Here is a 19,317-nt window from a genome sequence, read left to right as displayed (position 1 = left end):
CCCACAGGCTATAGTTTGCTGACCCTGACCTATATCATTAATATTTCTTCCCCACTAAAACTTTTTTGCCCTTTAATTTCAGGGGAGGTGGTGAGTTAGGCCTCCAGTGGCACGCTGATGGCCGGCTAACTAAAAAACTCAATGGCCTTGCTGACTTAGAGGCTTGCATTAAGACGCTTCATGACCAAGGCTTTTCTCAGCCAAGTCTAACAGCCCTGACTGCTTTCAGTGCTGGAGGGGTGCTTGTGGGAGCATTGTGTAATTCTAGTCCAGAACTGCTGAGAGCTGTGACTTTGGAGGTGAGTACTCTATCTCTACTGTTTACTGAACAGGGAGGCATGAAGTAATAGATGCTCAAAGAAAAATTTCATGTTCCAGTTTTACCATTGCATAGAAGTATAGCAGAGCTTTTAAATTTTAAACAGAGAATTGTAGCTATGGGAGAACTTCCTGCCAGTATTCTTTATTGATTTTTAAGGATTTCCACTGGGCTATTGTCATTGATCATTTTATATCTGTAAGAGCATTTAGAATGGTGGAAGAGCAGCCAAGCATATGTGACACACCAGATCCAGGAATATCTAGGAGGTCAGGCCCAGCACACTGACTCTGGGATGTATGAAATCCTTGGGCTCTGTTGGCATCAACATTTCAGTCCTGGATTTAGGGACTCTCTATTTTCAGATACTCCATTCTTATTAATGGTCTCTAGGAGTAGTTTTTCTGTACTTCAGTTGAAACACCTTGACCTGTTCTGGGAAGGCTCTATATAGTCTTGCTGGTGTCCAAAATTATGAAATTACAGCAGCTCATTCACCTCCACCATTCTCCTGCTTCCTGGTTAGTGTAGGGGCAGAGGACATTTTCCTGTTCCCTTCTAGGTTCTTCTGGCTGGTCTAAGAATTAAATTGACATAAGGAGGATTAACAGAAGAAAATGAAACAAAAGTTTAGTGACATGTATACATATGAGAGGCCCAGGAAAACTGAGTGACTCACCACAATGACCAGAGCTCTCACCTTAATACTGTCTTCAGCTAAAGGTGAAAAAGGATGTTAGAGGTACTGATTTGTTTCTTCAGGAGACAGAAGGCAATTCACGTGGAGATGGAAAAGTGAAAGTCTGGTAAACAAATGTTTGTTAGCAGAGACCAGGGAACACAGAGTGGACGGGCTGGTCTCTAAGCGTTTCCCCAGCACATGTCATCCATATTTATTATCTGGTGATATTCCTGTAATAAGCCCTCTGTCTAAATTCTTCAGGCAGTTATAGAAGAGGTCAAAGTTTCTTTCTGAGACTTTTTTGACCTTGATTATTTTCAGCTTAAAATAATCTGGGGGTGGCAAATTTTGTCCTTCTGCAGTAGATAACTCTAGAAGATAATTAGGATAGAGTAAAATGATTTCCAGGGTTTTTTTTTCTTTTAATTTTGAGGGTGTGGGGTATACTATAGGCTTGTATGAAGTAAATAAGTATTAAATAATCTTACCCTGTAAATCTGTTTTTAATAGAAATATTAAGTATAGAAGGGAAAAAACTCCATGCAAAAAGATAATAATGGCAGAATTATAAAGGAAATGTGACTAACTTTTGACTTTGAGAAATTACTTTGACTTTAGAAGTCAGAAAGGAAATCATCAGAAATGTGTGTATAAGGATATTTACCCCACATTGCTTGTAACAGTGAAGATCTGGAGTTAACCTAAATATCCAACAGTTCATTCAGAATTTGGGGCATATTATGTCTGATGGGTAAAACTAAATTATGTGGCTACTTTCACTCTGAGGCAAAGATGGGACAGGACCTATCTGGCATTTAGCACCTAAGAGGCAGCCAGTGTCAAAAGGTGAGGGATACTCTAAATGCAAAAAAGAAGCTAAATCAAAGATAGTAGGCAGACAAAAAGAATTGCATTTGCCCAATGTTCTTGCTTAATGTTAATAGAAAACAAAGCTGAAAAACAGGTTATCAGAAGATTATAATGGCTTCATGAACAAAGCAGCTGCCATTTCTTTTAACACTTGCTATAAGCCAATGAGTGATTTTATTTTTCAACTTGGATAGTTTTCAGATTTTCTTCAGTTAGCATTTATTACCTTTTTATAATGTAAAGTGTCCAACTGAGTTTATTCATGTATTCTGGGAGTTTTATTTTTAATTGTGGTAATATAGCATAAAATTTATCATCATAACCATTTCTAAGTGTGTACAGTTCAGTAGTGTTAAGTACATTCACATTGTTGTACAGTCAGTTTCTGTAACTAATCTTGCAAACCTGAAACACTGTACCCGTTAAGTAGCAACTCTCCCACTACCCCTCCTCCCCATGGCTCTGGTAATCGCCATTCTAGTTTTCTTTGAATTTGACTACGCTAAGGTACCTCCTGTATAAATGGAATCATACAATACATGTCTCTTTACAAGTGGTTTATTTTTACTTAGATAATTTCCCCAAGGCCCATTGTGTTGCAGCAAGTGTCTTTCTTTCTAAGGGTGAATTTCACTGCATCACTGCATTTATATTTTGCTTATCCATCCATCTATCAGTGGACTGTCGGGTTATTTCCAGTACCGCTGTGAACAGGGGTGTACTCCTCAAGACCCTGGTTTAGTTTCCTTTGGATACACACCTTGGAATAGAATTGCTGGATCATGTGGCAATTCTGAGTTTAATTTTTTGAGAAACCAGTATACTGTCTGCACCATTTTACATCCCCACTAACAATGCACAAGTGTTCCCATTTCTCCACGTCCTTGCCAACACTTTTCTTAATAGAGCCTAGTGGATGTAAGATGGCAGCACTTACATGAGAAAAAGAAAACTAAAAACAAATTGGAAGATAAACCTTTTGTCATTCAAAGAGTCTGAATACCTTAAAAGCCAGTTACAAATCTCAGGCCCTGGTTAAGGACTGGGTAATTAATCTGGCTCCTGGGAATGTACATGGCTGCTTGAGCTCTGTTCTCTCATGTCAGCATGTATATTCATATAGTGTTATCTGAAACTCATTTTACCAATTTATTAATTGAAGTTTACATCTGACTTTTTTTTAAGGCACCTTTCTTGGATGTTCTCAACACCATGATGGACACTACACTTCCTCTGACATTAGAAGAATTAGAAGAATGGGGGAATCCTTCATCTGATGAAAAACACAAGAACTACATAAAACGTTACTGTCCCTATCAAAATATTAAACCTCAGGTAGTGAAAGGCAGTTGTGATACTATCCTGAAGTGACAGAGAAAACCATTAGAAGGATGTTTACCCGAGGTGAAGCAGGAATTTAGTAAGGTCTTAATGCTGTGTCTCCTTAGAGTACTCAGACACCTCTCAGCCCCTTCTTGCTCATACTTCTTGCTTGTTTCAACTTAATAGCTCAGGAGACTAGATTCGGTAAGATCAGGGTCTCACTAGTCAAGAAAAGGTTATTCCAGGTAACAAATAGTCTAGTATCGGGATGCTGTAAATCTCAAAAATATCAAATGAGGAGAAAAAAAAAGTCTTATCACTTAGGGGAAAAAATAGAGATAATTGTTTTTCATAATCCATAAGGTAATTGTTTTTCATAATCCATAAGGAATGAGATCAAAAGGGATTCTTTGTACATCTCTTCCCTTTCAGCATTATCCTTCAATTCACATCACAGCTTATGAAAATGACGAGCGTGTACCTCTGAAAGGAATCGTAAACTATACGGAGAAACTCAAGGAAGCCGTCGCAGAGCATGCTAAGGACACCGGGGAAGGTAGGCACCCACCCGGGAGCGGGGGACCGTCACCGTCAGTACCGCTCAGCGTGGTACATCTCACGCTGCAGACCAAGTGAGTCACCCAGAATCATAGGCAAATCACTGTTTGCCCTGTGTTGACTACCCAGCAGAAGCAAACGTAATGACTATAGTTGCCTTGCCTCTTTTTCAAAGGACAGCATTAAAAAGGTAGGCAAGGCACAAAGAAAAAAGTTAAATTTATCAAACATAACTTGGAGGTATAGTATCATACTATTATCATACCATTCATTCAACAAAATTAATTGAGCTATTATTCTTGGGGTTCTTTTAAGTTTTTACTCTGGAGCTTCCATGCCCAAAAATACCAGCTCTAATTTTCTCTAGATCTTTCAATTGTATTAAAGAACTCTTACCTTTTCTTCCTTGTCAAGACATGGGAGCGTCTGGGCTCAGGGTGGAAAGAGCTCACATATAAGTTTTCACACAGTTGCCTTCTATTCAATTCCACATCTCACTTGCACCCATTGCTATAGCTGGTGTTTCTAAGTCACAGGGCTCTCAGATTCCATAGGACCCATTAGCTTCTTCCTAGGTCACAACCTTCTCCATGTGGCCCTATGATCTTTCCATCCACCTTCCTTTGTCTGGGCCTCCTCCTACATTTCCTGTTTCAGAAATTTGTTTTCTACTGCTCCCCACCCCATCCCACCCCCCACCTCTTCTTGGTAGTGGTGGTGGTGATGGTTTATGCCTTTCTTCTTCACTGTTATGGAGAAGGAAGTGGCAACCCACTCCAGTATTCTGGCCTAGAGAATCCCATGGACAGAGGAGCCTAGTGGCCTGCTGTCGACAGGGTCGCACAGAGTCGGACACAACTGAAGTGACTTAGCATGCCTGCATTGGAGGAGGAAATGGCAACCCACTCCAGTATTCTTGCCTGGAGAATCCCAGGGACAGAGGAGCCTGGTGTGCTGCCGTCTATGGGGTTGCAGAGTCGGACACGACTGAAGCGACTTAGCGGTAGCAAAAGTTTCACTATTATTTTAATAGAGTGCTTGAAAAGGAGAGGGGTGAAAGGGGTGGGTCTCAATTAGCCAAAACCCTTCTAATTGTTTCATATGTTAACTCTTTCAGGCTATCAAGTCCCCAATATTATTTTAGATATTCAGCCTGGAGGCAACCATGTGATTGAGGATTCTCACAAAAAGGTATGTTGTCAAGCCCCTCTAAGGTGGTAGATCCCCAAGTAGTGATGTATTGTGGTTACACAGGGTTGTGCAGGCTACTTCACCAGCTGCTGGGTCTGTGGCTTAGACTTGGAAGAGGACAAATGCTGAGTCAGTAAAGAGGAAAGGTTCCTGATGAATGAGCTCTGTCAGAGAAAGTAATGGAATCTGTCATTGGGAGCTTCCACCTCTGTGCCAAATAAAAAAATTCTCTTGCCATAAATTGCTGATTTCATAGTTGTGTGAAGATGGATAGACAAGGAGAGACTTGGAACACTGGAGTTTTACCACAAAGGCCTTCTAATTTTTTTTTTAACGTGTTTCTTTTAGATTACAGCCCAAATTAAATTCCTGTATGAGGAACTTGGACTTGACAGCACCAGTGTTTTCGATAATCTTAAGAAATATCTAAAATTCTGAAATGCTGCGTTCATTGGGAACTGGAAACACACTGAAGTCTTTCATAGTCATATTTCCAATTATGTTCACAAAAGTGAGTTTTTTAAGTTAGTAAATAATTTTTTAAAAAGTTTATTCCCCATCCAAATTTGATTTCATAAACAGCTCACTTGCTTATACCAGTGTCTCCACTGAGGCACATGGCCCTTAACCCAGGAAAGTGACTTTCAAACCATGCTGCGTAGAAGCACATAGAGAAGGCAGTGGGGGAAGGACTGCTGACAGCAGAAGTCTCCCCTTTCTCCTTCAGAACAGCTTAGTTTTACTGTGATTTTCTTTGAACAGTTTACACATCAAGGTCCTGTTTCTGCTAGTGAAAAATTTTAGGCACTCTGGCAATTAAGTCATCCTCCAATTTCTGTACCTGCATTTTCTGGAAGAAGGTAACGTACTTCCCATTAAAATTCATTAGATCTTTCTAATCATCTGGAGTCCTTGGTGCTCTGATCATCTCTTATTGATGCTATTTCAAAAAGTTACAAGATCCTGCAAGTGATCATTTTCTTTTAAACATTTCATTATTCTTGAAAAACAATTTAAGAACCTTCCCTAAAGCAGTTTCACTCAAGTTACAGAAATATCTCAGAATTAATGCCCATTCGGGACTTCCCTGGAAGTCCAGTGGTTAAGACTCCATGTTCCCAATGCAGGGGGCACAGGTTTGACCCCTGGCCAGGGAACTAAGATCCTACATGCCATATGGTGCAGCCAAAAAAAAACCCAAAAGAATTAATGACCACTCATAAAGTTTACCCAGCAGCATGCTGCTATATGTGAAGTTACTGCAAATATTTAGACTAGAACAGAATGCCAGTGCCTCTATCTCTTTCATAGAGGTGCCTAACACAAGCTGTACAGTATGTTTAATACCCTGGAATAGCATGCCTTGTTGGAAATAAAACATCTATCTTTGAAAGCTGTTTGACGATGAAGGAGATTCCTAGTGTTGTATTCAAGGATGAGTCCTTCTCCACTGGCCAGTGTAACAGCATGCGTGTCAACTTCACGGCCACTGTAGGCAGAATTGGTACTTAACCTTATCCTCACTCTTGTGGGAATATTTGAAATCATTTCCTTTAGATTTAGCAGTGATGATTCTCCAAAATTCAGAACCATGAGGAAGACTCTGTTTATGCCATCCAGCTCTCTTGTGTACATGATAGAGTGGTTGTCATTCCTCAAGTAGCAAAACCACCCCCTGCTGAGGAGCAGCTCATTGGCATGAAGCAGGCTTAATTCTTGATATAACTTCAGTGCTGATCTGGGCTGAGTCTTTTGGACCTATTAAAAAAAAAAAAAAAGAATATTAACATAAATGTTTGATTCTCAGAGTATCAAGAATTATTTCCCAAAAAAACTTGCTTCAATTTTGTCCCTTAAAATAACTACTAAATTTTAAGTATGACTAAGTAGGGAAGCATAGTCCATGCGGTAGCAAAGACTCAGACATGACTGAGAGACTGAAGGAAATAGTTTATTTAGCTACTAATAGCAACTATGGATACAGAGTTTCACCTTGTCTGGGAGTCCTGCAGAGTGCAGTTTTCTGCTCCATTTTGGCCACAGCTGATTTGGATGTCAAATTTGACTCCACTAAATGTCCGCATCTAATTTAATGGATATTTAACATGCCTAAATAAATCCCTTTATGCTACATTTAACTGGCAGAAAAGCAGCCATCCTGGCCATGGACTCCAAGGACTTCTGTTGAATTGGGGTCTCTCTGTTCTTTTTTGTAGAATAATGTGTAGGTTGGTGTAACTTCAGGAGATGCTAGTTATGAACAGAAAATTGCAAAAAGGGATGCAAAGCAAAATACTGTCTAAAGTGAAAGAGATTGCACCCTCTTTTTTTTTTACCCATAAAAGTAATATATGTCCATGAAAGAAGATTGAGGTAAATTTTATAGCTATATAAAACAGACATAATTTAATGTTATATTTTTGTTTTTTTCCTTTAACATTTCAAACATCTTCTGTTATTAAATGTCATTTTAATGGAAGAATCATCCAGTTGAATGGTTACACCATACTTAACCATTACCTTTCATTTTGACATTTGAGTTTCTAGTATGCTTCCCCCATATTTGCATTATTTATTTATGACACAAATATCAGAAAGACAATTACTGTATCAAGGAGTATGGATACTTGATACATAATGCCAGATTTGTCTTCATGTAAGCAGTTACCAAGTCAGTGATAACATTCATTCATTATAGTCTTGCCAGTCATGTTGACTTCAGCAGTAGTGGTGGTTATTTGGGGCAGGTGTCTAATGTGTGGTATTTAATAAATGTCTGAAAAAAATGTCTATTCTGTGTTTATCAGGTACAGAGGTATTTATGGTACATGTATATGATATATGTATATGACTTGTCAACTCACTATTAACATTTTGTATAGCCTTAGATAATGCATGAAAAAGCATAGTTCAGTGCCACTTACATAAAAAGTGCCCAGTATGTGGTGTTACTCTTGTCTACTTGATTTACCACTTTCTAGAGGTATGTTCAAGCCTCTCTCTGTAATTGTGATTTCTTAGTTTCTCTTTAAAATTCTCAGAGTACTTGTTTTTTATATTTTGAAGCTATTGTTAGATGCATAGATTCATGATTTATAGTGGAATGTTCTTTTATCAATTCTTGAAAACTGCCTTTGTCTCATAATGCTTTTCATATTGAATTCTATTTTGTCTGCTATTAAATATTTCCCCACCTGCTTTTTGTAACTTTATTTTTTTAAATAGACAATGCATGCATACAATATAAAATTCAACTATCAGAAAAATATACAAATAAAATGGTTTTCTTCACCTCTTCCCCTAGCTTTCCATTTACTCTTCCCAGAGATACACTCTTACTGTGTATATATTCTTCCATTTTATGTATCATAGGAAATGTTACATTCTGTACCTATGCAAACATAGGTAAACATACTTTTTCCTTCTTTACACAAATAGTGGCATGTTACCATTCTGTAGCCTTTTTTTTATTATTATTATTTAGTAGGTCAGAGGTCGTCTCATATCAATCCACACTGAATATGATTTTAATATGCATTAAAAATTGCATACTTGTCTCATATAGATTAACTGTAATTGATTCAACTGGTTTTCTATTGATAAAATATAGAAATCATTTTCAGAGTCTTCTGGAAGAGATATCTAGGAATGAAATTACTAAATTAAAAGGTATATGCATTTTTTTGTTGTGAAAGCAATAGTCAGCTGGCGATCTTTCTGGGTCCTTTTGTTTTAGCTATGTCTCTTATGTCAGATTTTGTCTTTGTTTTCTAATCCAAGAGTTTTTATCTTTTAATAGGTGAATTTAAGCCATTTATATCTGTGATTACCATATGTTTAGACATAGTCCTATAGCCTTATTTCATCTTTTTATTTTAATTGCACTGTTGTTTTATCTTCTTTCTTTTAACTTTATATTGGAGCACTTGGCTTTCTTTATGTACTTTTTTTCCTTCTAATATCCTTTGAAAATTATCATTTATGTCTGTTCTTCTAATAGTTACCGTTAAAACTGTAATGACCATTTAAAAACATTTTTCTTAACACAGCAATGCGGTTCCGTATAACTTCCTGCAGCGCTGAAAGCTCCGTATCTGTGCTGTACTGAGCACCTGAAATGTTGCTTGTGTGACACAGGAGCTGAACTTTTAATTCTGTTTAATTTTAGTTATCACAGTGATTGGTGGTTACTGGACAGCTCAACTCTAGAGTGAGTTACTCTGTCTCCGTCCTCCTAAAGTGCATTAGCCCCACACGTATGTGCTCACTCACTTGCTGTCACACACACCCCTTCCCTGCCACTCCTTCCCATATAGAAATAAATCACTAGCATTTTTACTCCAGAATACCTTATTTTACATTATATATAAAAAATTATTCATCCTTAAATTTTGCTGATTCCTTTCCTCACTATATTTTATACATCATATCTTCCTTTTAGATTCCTTTTGGTTTTGTTGGGAGTCCCCAATTTCTCTTTCAGAAACTGGCTATACATGGTAAAATTTCTATCCTGTTTTTCCATTTTTGCTCTGAATGCCAGTTTAAATGGATATAGGATTCTTGGTGTAGAATCAAGTTTCCATTACAACTGTGAAGGTAACGTTCTAATGTGTTTTAGTATCCAGTTGAGAAAGCTGATGCCAGTTCAATTTTTAGTCCTTTTCTCAGGCAATCTGTTTTCACGTTTCTTTCTGTGTATTTTTATGGTTTTCTCTTTATCTCTGTTCTCTTCTAGAACTCACTTTTTGTTATATGTTGGAATTCCTAGATTTATTCTCCACATATCAAAAATTTTCTCTCTATACTGTTAACTTCTTTGCCTCCCCCCCGCCCCATTTCCCTTGGAATATCAGTATCTTTGTAACTGGTTCTAACAACTCTTTTATGACTGAGGATGTTAATCATTTACAAATAAATACCGTATTTTATTGCCATCATTTCATTTATGGTGTTTTATATTTGGGTTGTGTATTAAAATACAATCATGTTGTGTTTAAAAAAACTTCTTTGCCTTTTTATAGTACACCCTGGGATAAAATCTTGCATCAGTTTTCCAGCACAGTAATTAGAATCTCTATTTTATTATTTATTTTGACAATATTTTTACATTTCTAAGATATCAAATCATTTATTTAAGAGAGTTAAGGGACTAAATAAAATAACCTACCAGGGAAGGGGCAATTTTTTAGTAATGAAGTTTTATGTCATTATTTTCTTTGCTTTCTTCAGGGTTTTCTTAGTCACTCTCATGGTCTTAATTGTTCTCAAATGTAGTGTGATTTTTAGTAATTCATTTATTTTTGTATTTGATACTCCATGTTTGCCTGTTTTCAGTTGCCTGTCTCTAGTAACTGCAAAAAACCACGTTGGAGGTGGGTCTGGTTTGTCTTTGGGGGTTTGGGGGTTCTTTTCCTGCTTAATAGTAACCAAACCTAGGGTCCTCCCCTCCTTTTAAGTCCTCTGTGAATTGAGGAGTAAAAGCTCTTATTTCTGAGATCATTCCTCAGTGAATCCTCCCACGGACATCACTAGAACTGGTTTTTATTCTGCTGCTTTTCTTTCTTGTGTGCTTGTAGAAGTTTAACACTATTTCAGGCTTTGCTCTACTCATTCCACGAACGTCTGCTCACCAGTCAGGCCCTGGGTTTTTCTCCTCCGGCAGATTTTTGGGCAGCCATTTACGGCGGCGCAGCAGCCTTCCTGCAGTGCTCTCACCTGACCCGTCTGTGCTGTTTTCTCCTGCGTCATATTTTAGACTGGTTTCGGTGCTCTTGTTTCTCTGTAATCTTAATTTTACTTTCTACCTAATATAAATTAAATTCTCACCTTATTCTAGGGCTCTTATGGAGGTCTTTTATTAAAATGGCATTCCCTGAGACTTTTGGTCACCTTGATTATGATTATAGCATCCCCCCAAGCATGACTCATGATCATTTTAAAGACTTGACTAATCTGACCATTACTGTAATTTGCATTTACATTTTCCCATCTGTGCTGGTGTACATTTTTACATAAGATTTCTTACATATCAGATTCAAATTGGCCTATGGGAATATTCTGGACATTTGGACATAGTGAAAATCAGTAAGTACACTTAATCCAAAACACAAATGTTAAAATACAGATTTTGTATCTCACAGACCTACCTACAAATCTATCCCTGCAGTGCTTGGAGCCGTAAGTTGTGGGAACAGGAGGGTTTACTTGAAGTTCTATGTCAGAATAATCTGGAGAGTTTTCAAAATACTTAGTAGATGCTATAAAACTTGTATCCTCACGTGATGCCAATAATTTCTCTTCCACTTAAGTAGTTTAGAGTGTGTTTTCTCATGAAAACACCTGAAACTATTTCACATTTTTCTGATCTGAGGAAATGTGTTTGGCTCTTTGCTGGAATTAATGCATTCCTGTTTAAGAAATTTGTTTGCTGAACTTGGCAGACTCAATCACCATGAGAACAGAAAACAGTAAAGGCAAAAGCTGGAGGGTAAGCTTTTCCAGAGCAGCTACTTCTAGGGATAATTCATGTCTTTAGTTTCTATAGGTAAACAGCCTTGCTCTTAAGAATCTTACTTTAGATTGATTGATTTCCTTTCCTTCCTTCCTTTGGAAAGATAGGAAAGGAAAAAGGATAGCTGGCTTGCTGAAAGACCTCCATAAAATGTGCTTAATATTTCATACCTCAGAATCATTCCAATGATGAGTTGTATACCATATGATAATGCTGTGCACCACTTCGTATTTTCACAAAAACATGACTTGCAAACTCCTTAAAAATGAAAACTACAAAAGAAGCCTATATGATTGATTTAAACAACACCAGTTAAGGTTTTAGACAACTCAAGGTGAGTGTGTGTTGTCAGCAACAGAAACTCATTTCCTGTTTCTGGAGTTAGCATAAAATTTTCACGGATACTTACATCAACATTCACAGTATGGTAGTCTGAGCTGGTGGGTAACCAGGTATGACTACCTTCAGAAAAACCAGCATTTGAGCTATTGTCCCACTGCATTGGTGACTTTGAGAAAAGAGTATCCTATGTCAAGACCATAAAGAAAAAAACAGTTATCTGGTTATTAAAAGAAATGTAATTTGGCCATGATTTATTAGTAATAAGTATTTAACTCCCTAACTTCTCAGCTAGTACTCATTCATTAGCATTCATAAGGAAAAGGCTTTAAACATTCAGTACTTAAAACCAGCTTTACACTTTAATTGGAAAACAGTTAATGACATCTTGAGTGTGAATAAACTACTAACTGAACATCAGTACATGCTTAGAACCTTTGCTGGTTTTCCCTAAAAATGAATAATGTGGGATTTCAAAACGTGCCACTTACAGATTCATTCTACTGTGATACAGCACGGTGACTTCCAGCATACAGCCATGTACATGTAAACCTAGATTATATCCTTTTTAGCCTGGTTACTTCATGAGTACATACAAAAATTTAGGGGCTTAAATAGAAAAGGTTTCATTTTGACCAAATACTAGGGAAATTGGAAAGTTAACCATACAAATTACAGGTTCAAGATCATTTATCTGCTCAGCAACATAATTGTGAAATCCATAGCCTCAAACGAAAATAAAATTTAAACTACTCAGGCCTAAGGTTGTACATAACATTTGTTAACATAAAAGGAAGAATCTTTGCGCTACGGCCAAGCCATATCTATCAATACAGACAAGCACTACAATTGGTGTTCTTAACTCTATATTTCAGGTAGAGGGCAATGAATAATATTCCAAACTCAAAACAGGGCTTCTTAAATCTTAGTTCGCCAGAGAACTGGCTAGAAAATATCTTTGAAATGCAGATGCTGGGCTCTATGTGAAAAACTCAAATCGTGTGGCTCAGGGAGCAGCATTTTTACAAGCTCTCCAAACAAGAAAGCTGAAAAATTCCCACTGCCTAACAGTAAGAAACAAAAGCTAAGTAATCACGATTTTGGTAGCAGAATAGAAATAGTAAATTCTTTGATCAGGCAAAAAAAATGAGGTGTGGTGCCTGGTTAAGTTATATTAACTTACAACATCATAGGTTTCGTTGAGATTTGCAGTTAAAATGTTTCTCATTCCTATTTCTTCCCCATAGTAAGTTATGGGAGTTCCAGGCAGTGTGAAAACAAGCATGTTCATGATGTTGACATATTTCTCTCCCAGACGAGAAGTCAGCCGGACATTGTCTGGTCCACCAGTCTGAAAGGCAGATAATTTTTTTTTAAGTGCTCTCTCTATATAGAGTTATCTGGAAGATTTACGTTTCACAAAAAGTTCACCAGGCAGAAAAACATGATTAACCATGGGTACCTTGTATCACCAAACATGAATTTGAGCCCTAACCCTGCTCCTTGACTATAAAATTGTGATCAACAAGATGGTGGTAACCCTTTACTTCACGATGGTATTGCAAATAAGACATAATTTATGAGAGTACCTATTAATATTTTCACACATTTGGATAAGAGAATACTGACAGGAAAGGAAATATGTTTCCCCCTGAGGAGGGACAGGGGTGGGACGGAGGTGAGGGCGAAGAACATGGGTGAGGGGGGAGGGACAGGGGTGAGAAGCAGCCTGATGTGTCCCTGTATATGTGTGAGATTTTTTAACTTTTCAAAACAAATTTAAAGTTAAATCAACTTTTATTTTTTAAAAATCTATAAGAAAATTTTTACAGGGTTTTCTATTCAACATATTTCTTTGTTGGTGGTTTAGTCACTAAGTCACGTCTGACTCTTGTGACCCCATAGACTATAGCCGACCAGGATCCTCTGTTCATGGGATTTCCCAGGCAAGAATACTGAAGTGGGTTGCCATTTCCTTCTCCAAGGGGATCTTCTGGACCCAGGGACTGAACCCGGGTCTCCTGCCTTGCAGGGGGACTCTCCCAACTGAGCCACCAGGGAAGGCCCATTTCTTTGTTAAATGTTCTAATTACATGTTTTAACAAACCTTTCCACAAACCACAACTCAAATCTTGTGCATAAGCCAAGCGTGGCACTTTCCTGTCTACAAGTACATTCACACCTACATTATATTTTATTTACCCCATTCACTGCAGTCCTGCTGGGTACTATTATCTCCATTTCACAAATGACACAAGCTGAGAAACTGCATCATTTATTCAGGTCAGGGTTATAACACAAAACCAGCCTTTGAACTTGAGTCTAAAAATAGGAACTTAGTTGTTATAATTCAGCAAAAAAAAGGAAGTTTGCCTTTTTTTTCCTTTAGATCTACTAAAAGTCTCTTTACAATTACCTTTCTATAGACCATTGTAAAGTATTTTTCTATTTTTATGGCCAGAAAATCAGGTTAAACTTTGCCACTGTTCATTCTTTTCATTATCGCAAAAGCATCTGACAAGAAACTCTGTGATTTCTCAAGTCTTCTGGACCTAGAGCACTCTCCTTTTTCAGAACTTAAATCAAGATCAGCAATGTACAAAGATCAGGGCCTCTCATAGGCCAGTGATAACCTGAGACTTTCAGCATATGAAAAAACCAAGTGCTAAAACTCCATTATAAAGTTTGTATAAAGGGGCACTTCTGGAATGGTGGAGTAAGGACCACCAAAATCTCTAACATGAAAGCAAGAAGAATGCTGGCAAAAAAAAAAAAAAAAAAAATCTACTTTTTCAGAACTTGGAAATGAAATGCTTACTAGCAATCCAAGGAGTATTCAAGAACAGCTGGGTCTCAGTAAGAACAGTAAGATTTGCGTCATTTTAACTGGCCCTAACCTCCCCTCAGATTCAAGACAGCCTTGAAAACCAACAGTTAACTGTAAAACCCAGCAGCTCTGGAAGACCAGAATAGTGTTAAAAGTTCATTAAAAGCTCCACCTTTAAAGAACTGTCACTGTTTAACCTTTTCAGCAGCTCATTTTTGGATGGATTTTTTTCTTTATCTGCTCTGACTCAGAGCTGAGTATGCAAATCATCTTATCCGGAAGGCATCTGCCAAAAACAATTGATACTTGCCAGAGATGGGGTTACCAACCTGGGCCGAACAGAGACTGACCAGAAAAACTTAAAAGTTGGAAATGAGATGACTATAATGGGCTTTGAAAGGCTCTGACATTTTCCTGGAATCTAGAAGACTGCACACATGCACAGGCGCCCCGGGAAACTCTAATCTCTCCCTTTTGGCCAACCCTGAAGCTCTAGCAAGAGGAAGGTAGAGACCAAGGCAAAGTTGTAAGCTGCCTGCAGGAGTGTTGAAAGCATCCCTCCCTCCCCCACTCCACTAATAGCCCCTCAGTAAATGCTGGGAGACTTACTGGTTCAAGGCTTCTAAGGAATCTTAACAATCATTAGTGACCAAGCAGAGACTTCAGTGGCCGCACACAACAAATAACACAGATTTTTACAGAATTAATCCACGAAAGTCAATGAAGAAACAAACAGTGGGGAAAGGGAGAATGTGATTTTCAAAATTTCTACACTGAAACATTCAGTTTTCAACAACCAATAAAAGAATACAGGACATGCAAAGAACCAGGGAAGTATGGCCTTAGTGGATAACAACTGTAACTCCACTCATATGTGTGTTCAAAAATGTAAACCATATCTACAGAATTCCTTAAAAGTATGAGAACAATTCTTTATCAGATACTATCAATAAGGAGAAATCATGAAAATGAACCAAATCGAAATTTTAGTTGAAAAGTACAATAAATGAAAAGTTTACTGGAAGGGCTGGACAGATTTGAACTAGCCAAGGAATCAGCAAATGGGACAGATCAATTGAGATTATCTGATCTGAGAACCAGAAGGAAAAGAGAGGAATGACAAGAACCTGGTTAGGAGCTGGGATGGGCCCAGCTCACTAAACCGTCACAAACTGAGGGGAAGGGGAAGGTCACTTACAGACATGTGCCCCTTGTTTCAGAGGTGACTATGCAGTGAGCACGCCAGCTCCCCATAAGGACTTACCATCCAATTGGGCCATTTTCCTTCTGGCATGTTTTCCATCCAGGATGTGATAACCTCAAACACACTGTTGCCAGAAGGCTTGTCTAGTTTACTGAGGTAATTGTTGAAGGGAAAATCTGCTTCTTGGATAAAAGGCAACCCATAGTACACCATGGTCTTGGTGATGCTCTCTCCATGGGCTTCAGTCCCCATGAACCTGTAATAGTGAGAAGTACCGTGTCGTCAGGGTCTGTGAGGAGACTGGTAAAGCGCTTTGCAGCTGCTATGCCTCAAGGACAGGATGGGAATGAATGCACACTATTTAACCATGTCAGCTAGGGCTTACTAAGGAAGCAGAATCAAGCCAGACGAACAAGAAATGGCACGCTGAGTCGACTGGCAATTTCTCAACATATTAAACCAAAAGACTAGCCTAATACTAAGTCATGTCTAAAAGAAACACATTTGGATCTCAATCAATACTGTTCTTTTCTTTCTAAATCTAAATGAAACTCAGTAACTTCCAGGAAGACTTTTCTTTAGCAATTCTCATCACTCCACTTAGAACATACAGTGTATGTCTACATATAAGGTAAGGGGGCTCACCCAAAAAACTTCCCCTTGTATTTGAATCCCCCTAACCCTTGGACTGCAAGGAGATCTAACCAGTCCATCCTAAAGGAGATCAGTCCTGGGTGTTCACTGGAAGGACTGACGCTGAAGCTGAGACTCCAGTACTTTGGCCACCTCGTGCGAAGAGTTGACTCATTGGAAAAGACCCTGATTCTGGGAGGGATTGGGGGCAGGAGGAGAAGGGGACGACAGAGGATGAGATGGCTGGATGGCATCACTGACTCAATGGACATGAATTTGAGTAAACTCCGGGAGCTGGTGACGGACAGGGAGGTCTGGCGTGCTGCAATTCATGGGGTCGCAAAGAGTCGGACATGACTGAGCGACTAAGCTGAACTGAACTGAAAGTCTCACTTTATTATTGGGGTGCACTATCCGTTGTTGAAAAGCAAACACTCTTCAGGGAACATATATTTGCCTGAAATGACCCACATCAATGCTGGCTTTAGCTGGTTGAGACATTACATCAAATGGATAAGTACACAATATCTGGAGCTGGGGTGTTTCAGTTCCAGTCTCACCTCTGTCATCACTGCCTGTGTGACCATTACCTGTATCCCCAGAGTCAGTCTCCTCATCTGTAAAATGGGGACAGTTATCAGAGGACCTGCTTCAAGGAGAAATTTCTTGAACTCCTTTTCCATTGATTCTACTGGGTAATCAATATAAACACTACAAGAGTTAAGTTTACTGAGTGTTTATTATGTGCCAGGTACCATTTTAAGTGTTTCACAGACATCTCATGTAATCTCACAACAACCTTAAATGGGTGTCAGTTACCACTTTTTAGTTGATGAGAAAACAGACTTAACTAACCTTACGCTGGCTCAAGGTGGCATAGCTATTATGCCTGAGGACTCCACCTCAGGCCCACCTGATTCCAAAGTTGTGTTCCTAACCACTGTAATCTATTAACAGCTTAGCTGGAACATTTGCATGCTAACAGGGCAAATAGTAAATAATAAAGACTAACCTTTAGATAATACATTATCTTTTAATTAATTTTCACAAAATTTCTGTGAATACATATTGTGACTAGCATCGTTTTACAAAAGAGGAAACTAAATCAGCAAAGTTAAGCAACATGAGAGACTATACCAGGCCCTAGCATAACTGAGTTATGATGCACTGTAATTACATGGTTTGTTAAATTATAACTGGAACCTCTTGAGAATGCGTGATTGTGAGGGATAAAGTGCAGATCACACGCTGCGCCTGTGGTTACCTGTATCTCCCTGGCTCCCTGCTGTACTGATTCATGGTCTGCCGGAAGCTGCGGATAATGTCGTGCATTCCCACCTGTGTGATGGTGAAGTCATGGTGCAGCTGCGAGTAGTGAGTGACTGTGTCCTTTGAAAACAGGACAGCATGGTTAGCATAATGTCACATGTCAAATGCCCATCGTGGCCTCATGTGGACTGTCTCTTCAAAGGACTCAGACCAAAACACACATGCTTAAAGATGGTCCTAAGGCTTCCACTGCTCAAGGGATTTTGTTCACGGAGAACACTCAATATTATTAGTGTTTCATTTTGTGCTTAACTTATTAACTGTAAATCTAGTAAACAAGTTAAATTTTATCAAACAGCTAAACATTGATTACAAATGTATTTAACAAAATCCTCCTAAACATTTTATTGTCCCAAATGCTCCACATTTTTAAAGGCAAACAAAAGAAATTATCTTAATGATTAGAGTACATTATTACATTTGTACTTTATCTGCTCACAAAATTATTAATACCATGCATTTAAATTTGTTTTTTTTTACCACTTTTGTCCTTTATTATTACAGTTATACTTTCTTGGGGTTTCAATAATTTTTCCTGATACTGATTTTGTGCTTTTCAAGGGTTACAATAATCTTCTAGAATCAAAGTAAAAGATTATGTCTCATACAAGCTCAGTTTATAAATCCTGGGTTAGGACATGGACTGGCTAGACAGTTCATGAGTTGCCATCTATTCAGTGGACCCCTTTTTAATAAGTGATTTTCTCTTGCTAGATCAAGTGAAGTTTTTTGAAATCTCCAGTATCTTTGGAAGTTACATGTCCTTTAAGTTTTTCTTGGGTAGTACACAAAATCCATTGTTCTGGTCATTTGTCTTCAGTAGAAGCATATGCCTATCTTCTGACATATTATAATTAGCAAGGTTATTCTGGAATTTCTTCTCCAAGTATAAATGCGTCTCTTTGGGACAGCTGGCTAACATACAACCTTTTTCTTCCCCTTCATTTTTCCTTTCTACTGGAAATCACGTGTGAAAAAAAATGGCTTAATCATAACCTTGGTTCATGACATGGTCTCATAATTAGCCCATGAATGGCCAGCTTCCCTTTATTACTCAGATAAGATTATCAAGTTGATAATCATATGAATTTAATTTTACTTTCTAAAAAGGGCATCATGTTATACATAATTTAGATTTTTTTGCTACACTTTATATCACTAAGATTGACCCATATTGCTATGTGTCACTATTAATTCATTTTGACATATTCTTGTATAAATATACTAATCTGTTATTTTGAAATGCATTTTAGGACTGCTATCTACTTGGCCACTGAAAACAGACTGACTGTAGAATGGTGGTCAACTACAGGAACGGGAGTGGCATGTGATTATTCCTCTGTCTCATGTGTGACATGGGAGGGGAGAAGGTTGAGAACCACTGGTGTGAAAGCACAAAAAGCCCAAATTCTGTTGCAGATAGGCTTGGTTGGTAATTCCATGTATCACCTGTGTCACGCTGATAAATTAATTTCTCTAAGATGTGCTAAATGGGGATCATGGAACCTCACAGGATGCTGAGAGAGTT

The 19,317-nt window shown here is 38.2% G+C and overlaps 2 protein-coding genes across 7 annotated transcripts in view; one reads left to right on the top strand and one right to left on the bottom strand.

Moving 5' to 3' along the window:
- PREPL (prolyl endopeptidase like) overlaps window positions 1–8,141 on the top strand; it is a 37,155-nt gene extending 29,014 nt beyond the window's left edge. For all 5 annotated transcript variants that reach the window (XM_070477568.1, XM_070477559.1, XM_070477556.1 and 2 more), the window contains 5 exons: window positions 83–299; window positions 3,057–3,206; window positions 3,627–3,750; window positions 4,870–4,943; window positions 5,292–8,141. In XM_070477568.1, coding sequence (XP_070333669.1) covers window positions 83–299; window positions 3,057–3,206; window positions 3,627–3,750; window positions 4,870–4,943; window positions 5,292–5,381 — 655 coding nt within the window. In that variant the 3' untranslated portion in view covers window positions 5,382–8,141. The remainder of the gene's footprint in view (window positions 1–82; window positions 300–3,056; window positions 3,207–3,626; window positions 3,751–4,869; window positions 4,944–5,291) is intronic.
- Window positions 6,166–19,317, bottom strand: part of SLC3A1 (solute carrier family 3 member 1) — a 52,437-nt gene continuing 39,285 nt past the window's right edge. Inside the window, exons 7-11 of one of the 2 annotated variants that reach the window (XM_020914666.2) lie at window positions 17,725–17,849; window positions 15,888–16,083; window positions 12,980–13,147; window positions 11,867–11,983; window positions 6,166–6,701 (exon numbers count right to left, since the gene is read on the bottom strand). In XM_020914666.2, the coding sequence (XP_020770325.2) occupies window positions 6,261–6,701; window positions 11,867–11,983; window positions 12,980–13,147; window positions 15,888–16,083; window positions 17,725–17,849 (1,047 nt within the window). In that variant the 3' untranslated portion in view covers window positions 6,166–6,260. Of the gene's footprint in view, window positions 6,702–11,719; window positions 11,984–12,979; window positions 13,148–15,887; window positions 16,084–17,724; window positions 17,850–19,317 lie in introns of those variants that run through there. The other variant, XM_070477578.1, reaches the window with a different exon arrangement.

The sequence above is a fragment of the Odocoileus virginianus genome, chromosome 2 (genome assembly GCF_023699985.2).
Source record: "Odocoileus virginianus isolate 20LAN1187 ecotype Illinois chromosome 2, Ovbor_1.2, whole genome shotgun sequence".
In the NCBI taxonomy this organism is placed as follows: domain Eukaryota; kingdom Metazoa; phylum Chordata; class Mammalia; order Artiodactyla; family Cervidae; genus Odocoileus; species Odocoileus virginianus.
This window is presented reverse-complemented; position numbering and strand designations above follow the sequence as displayed.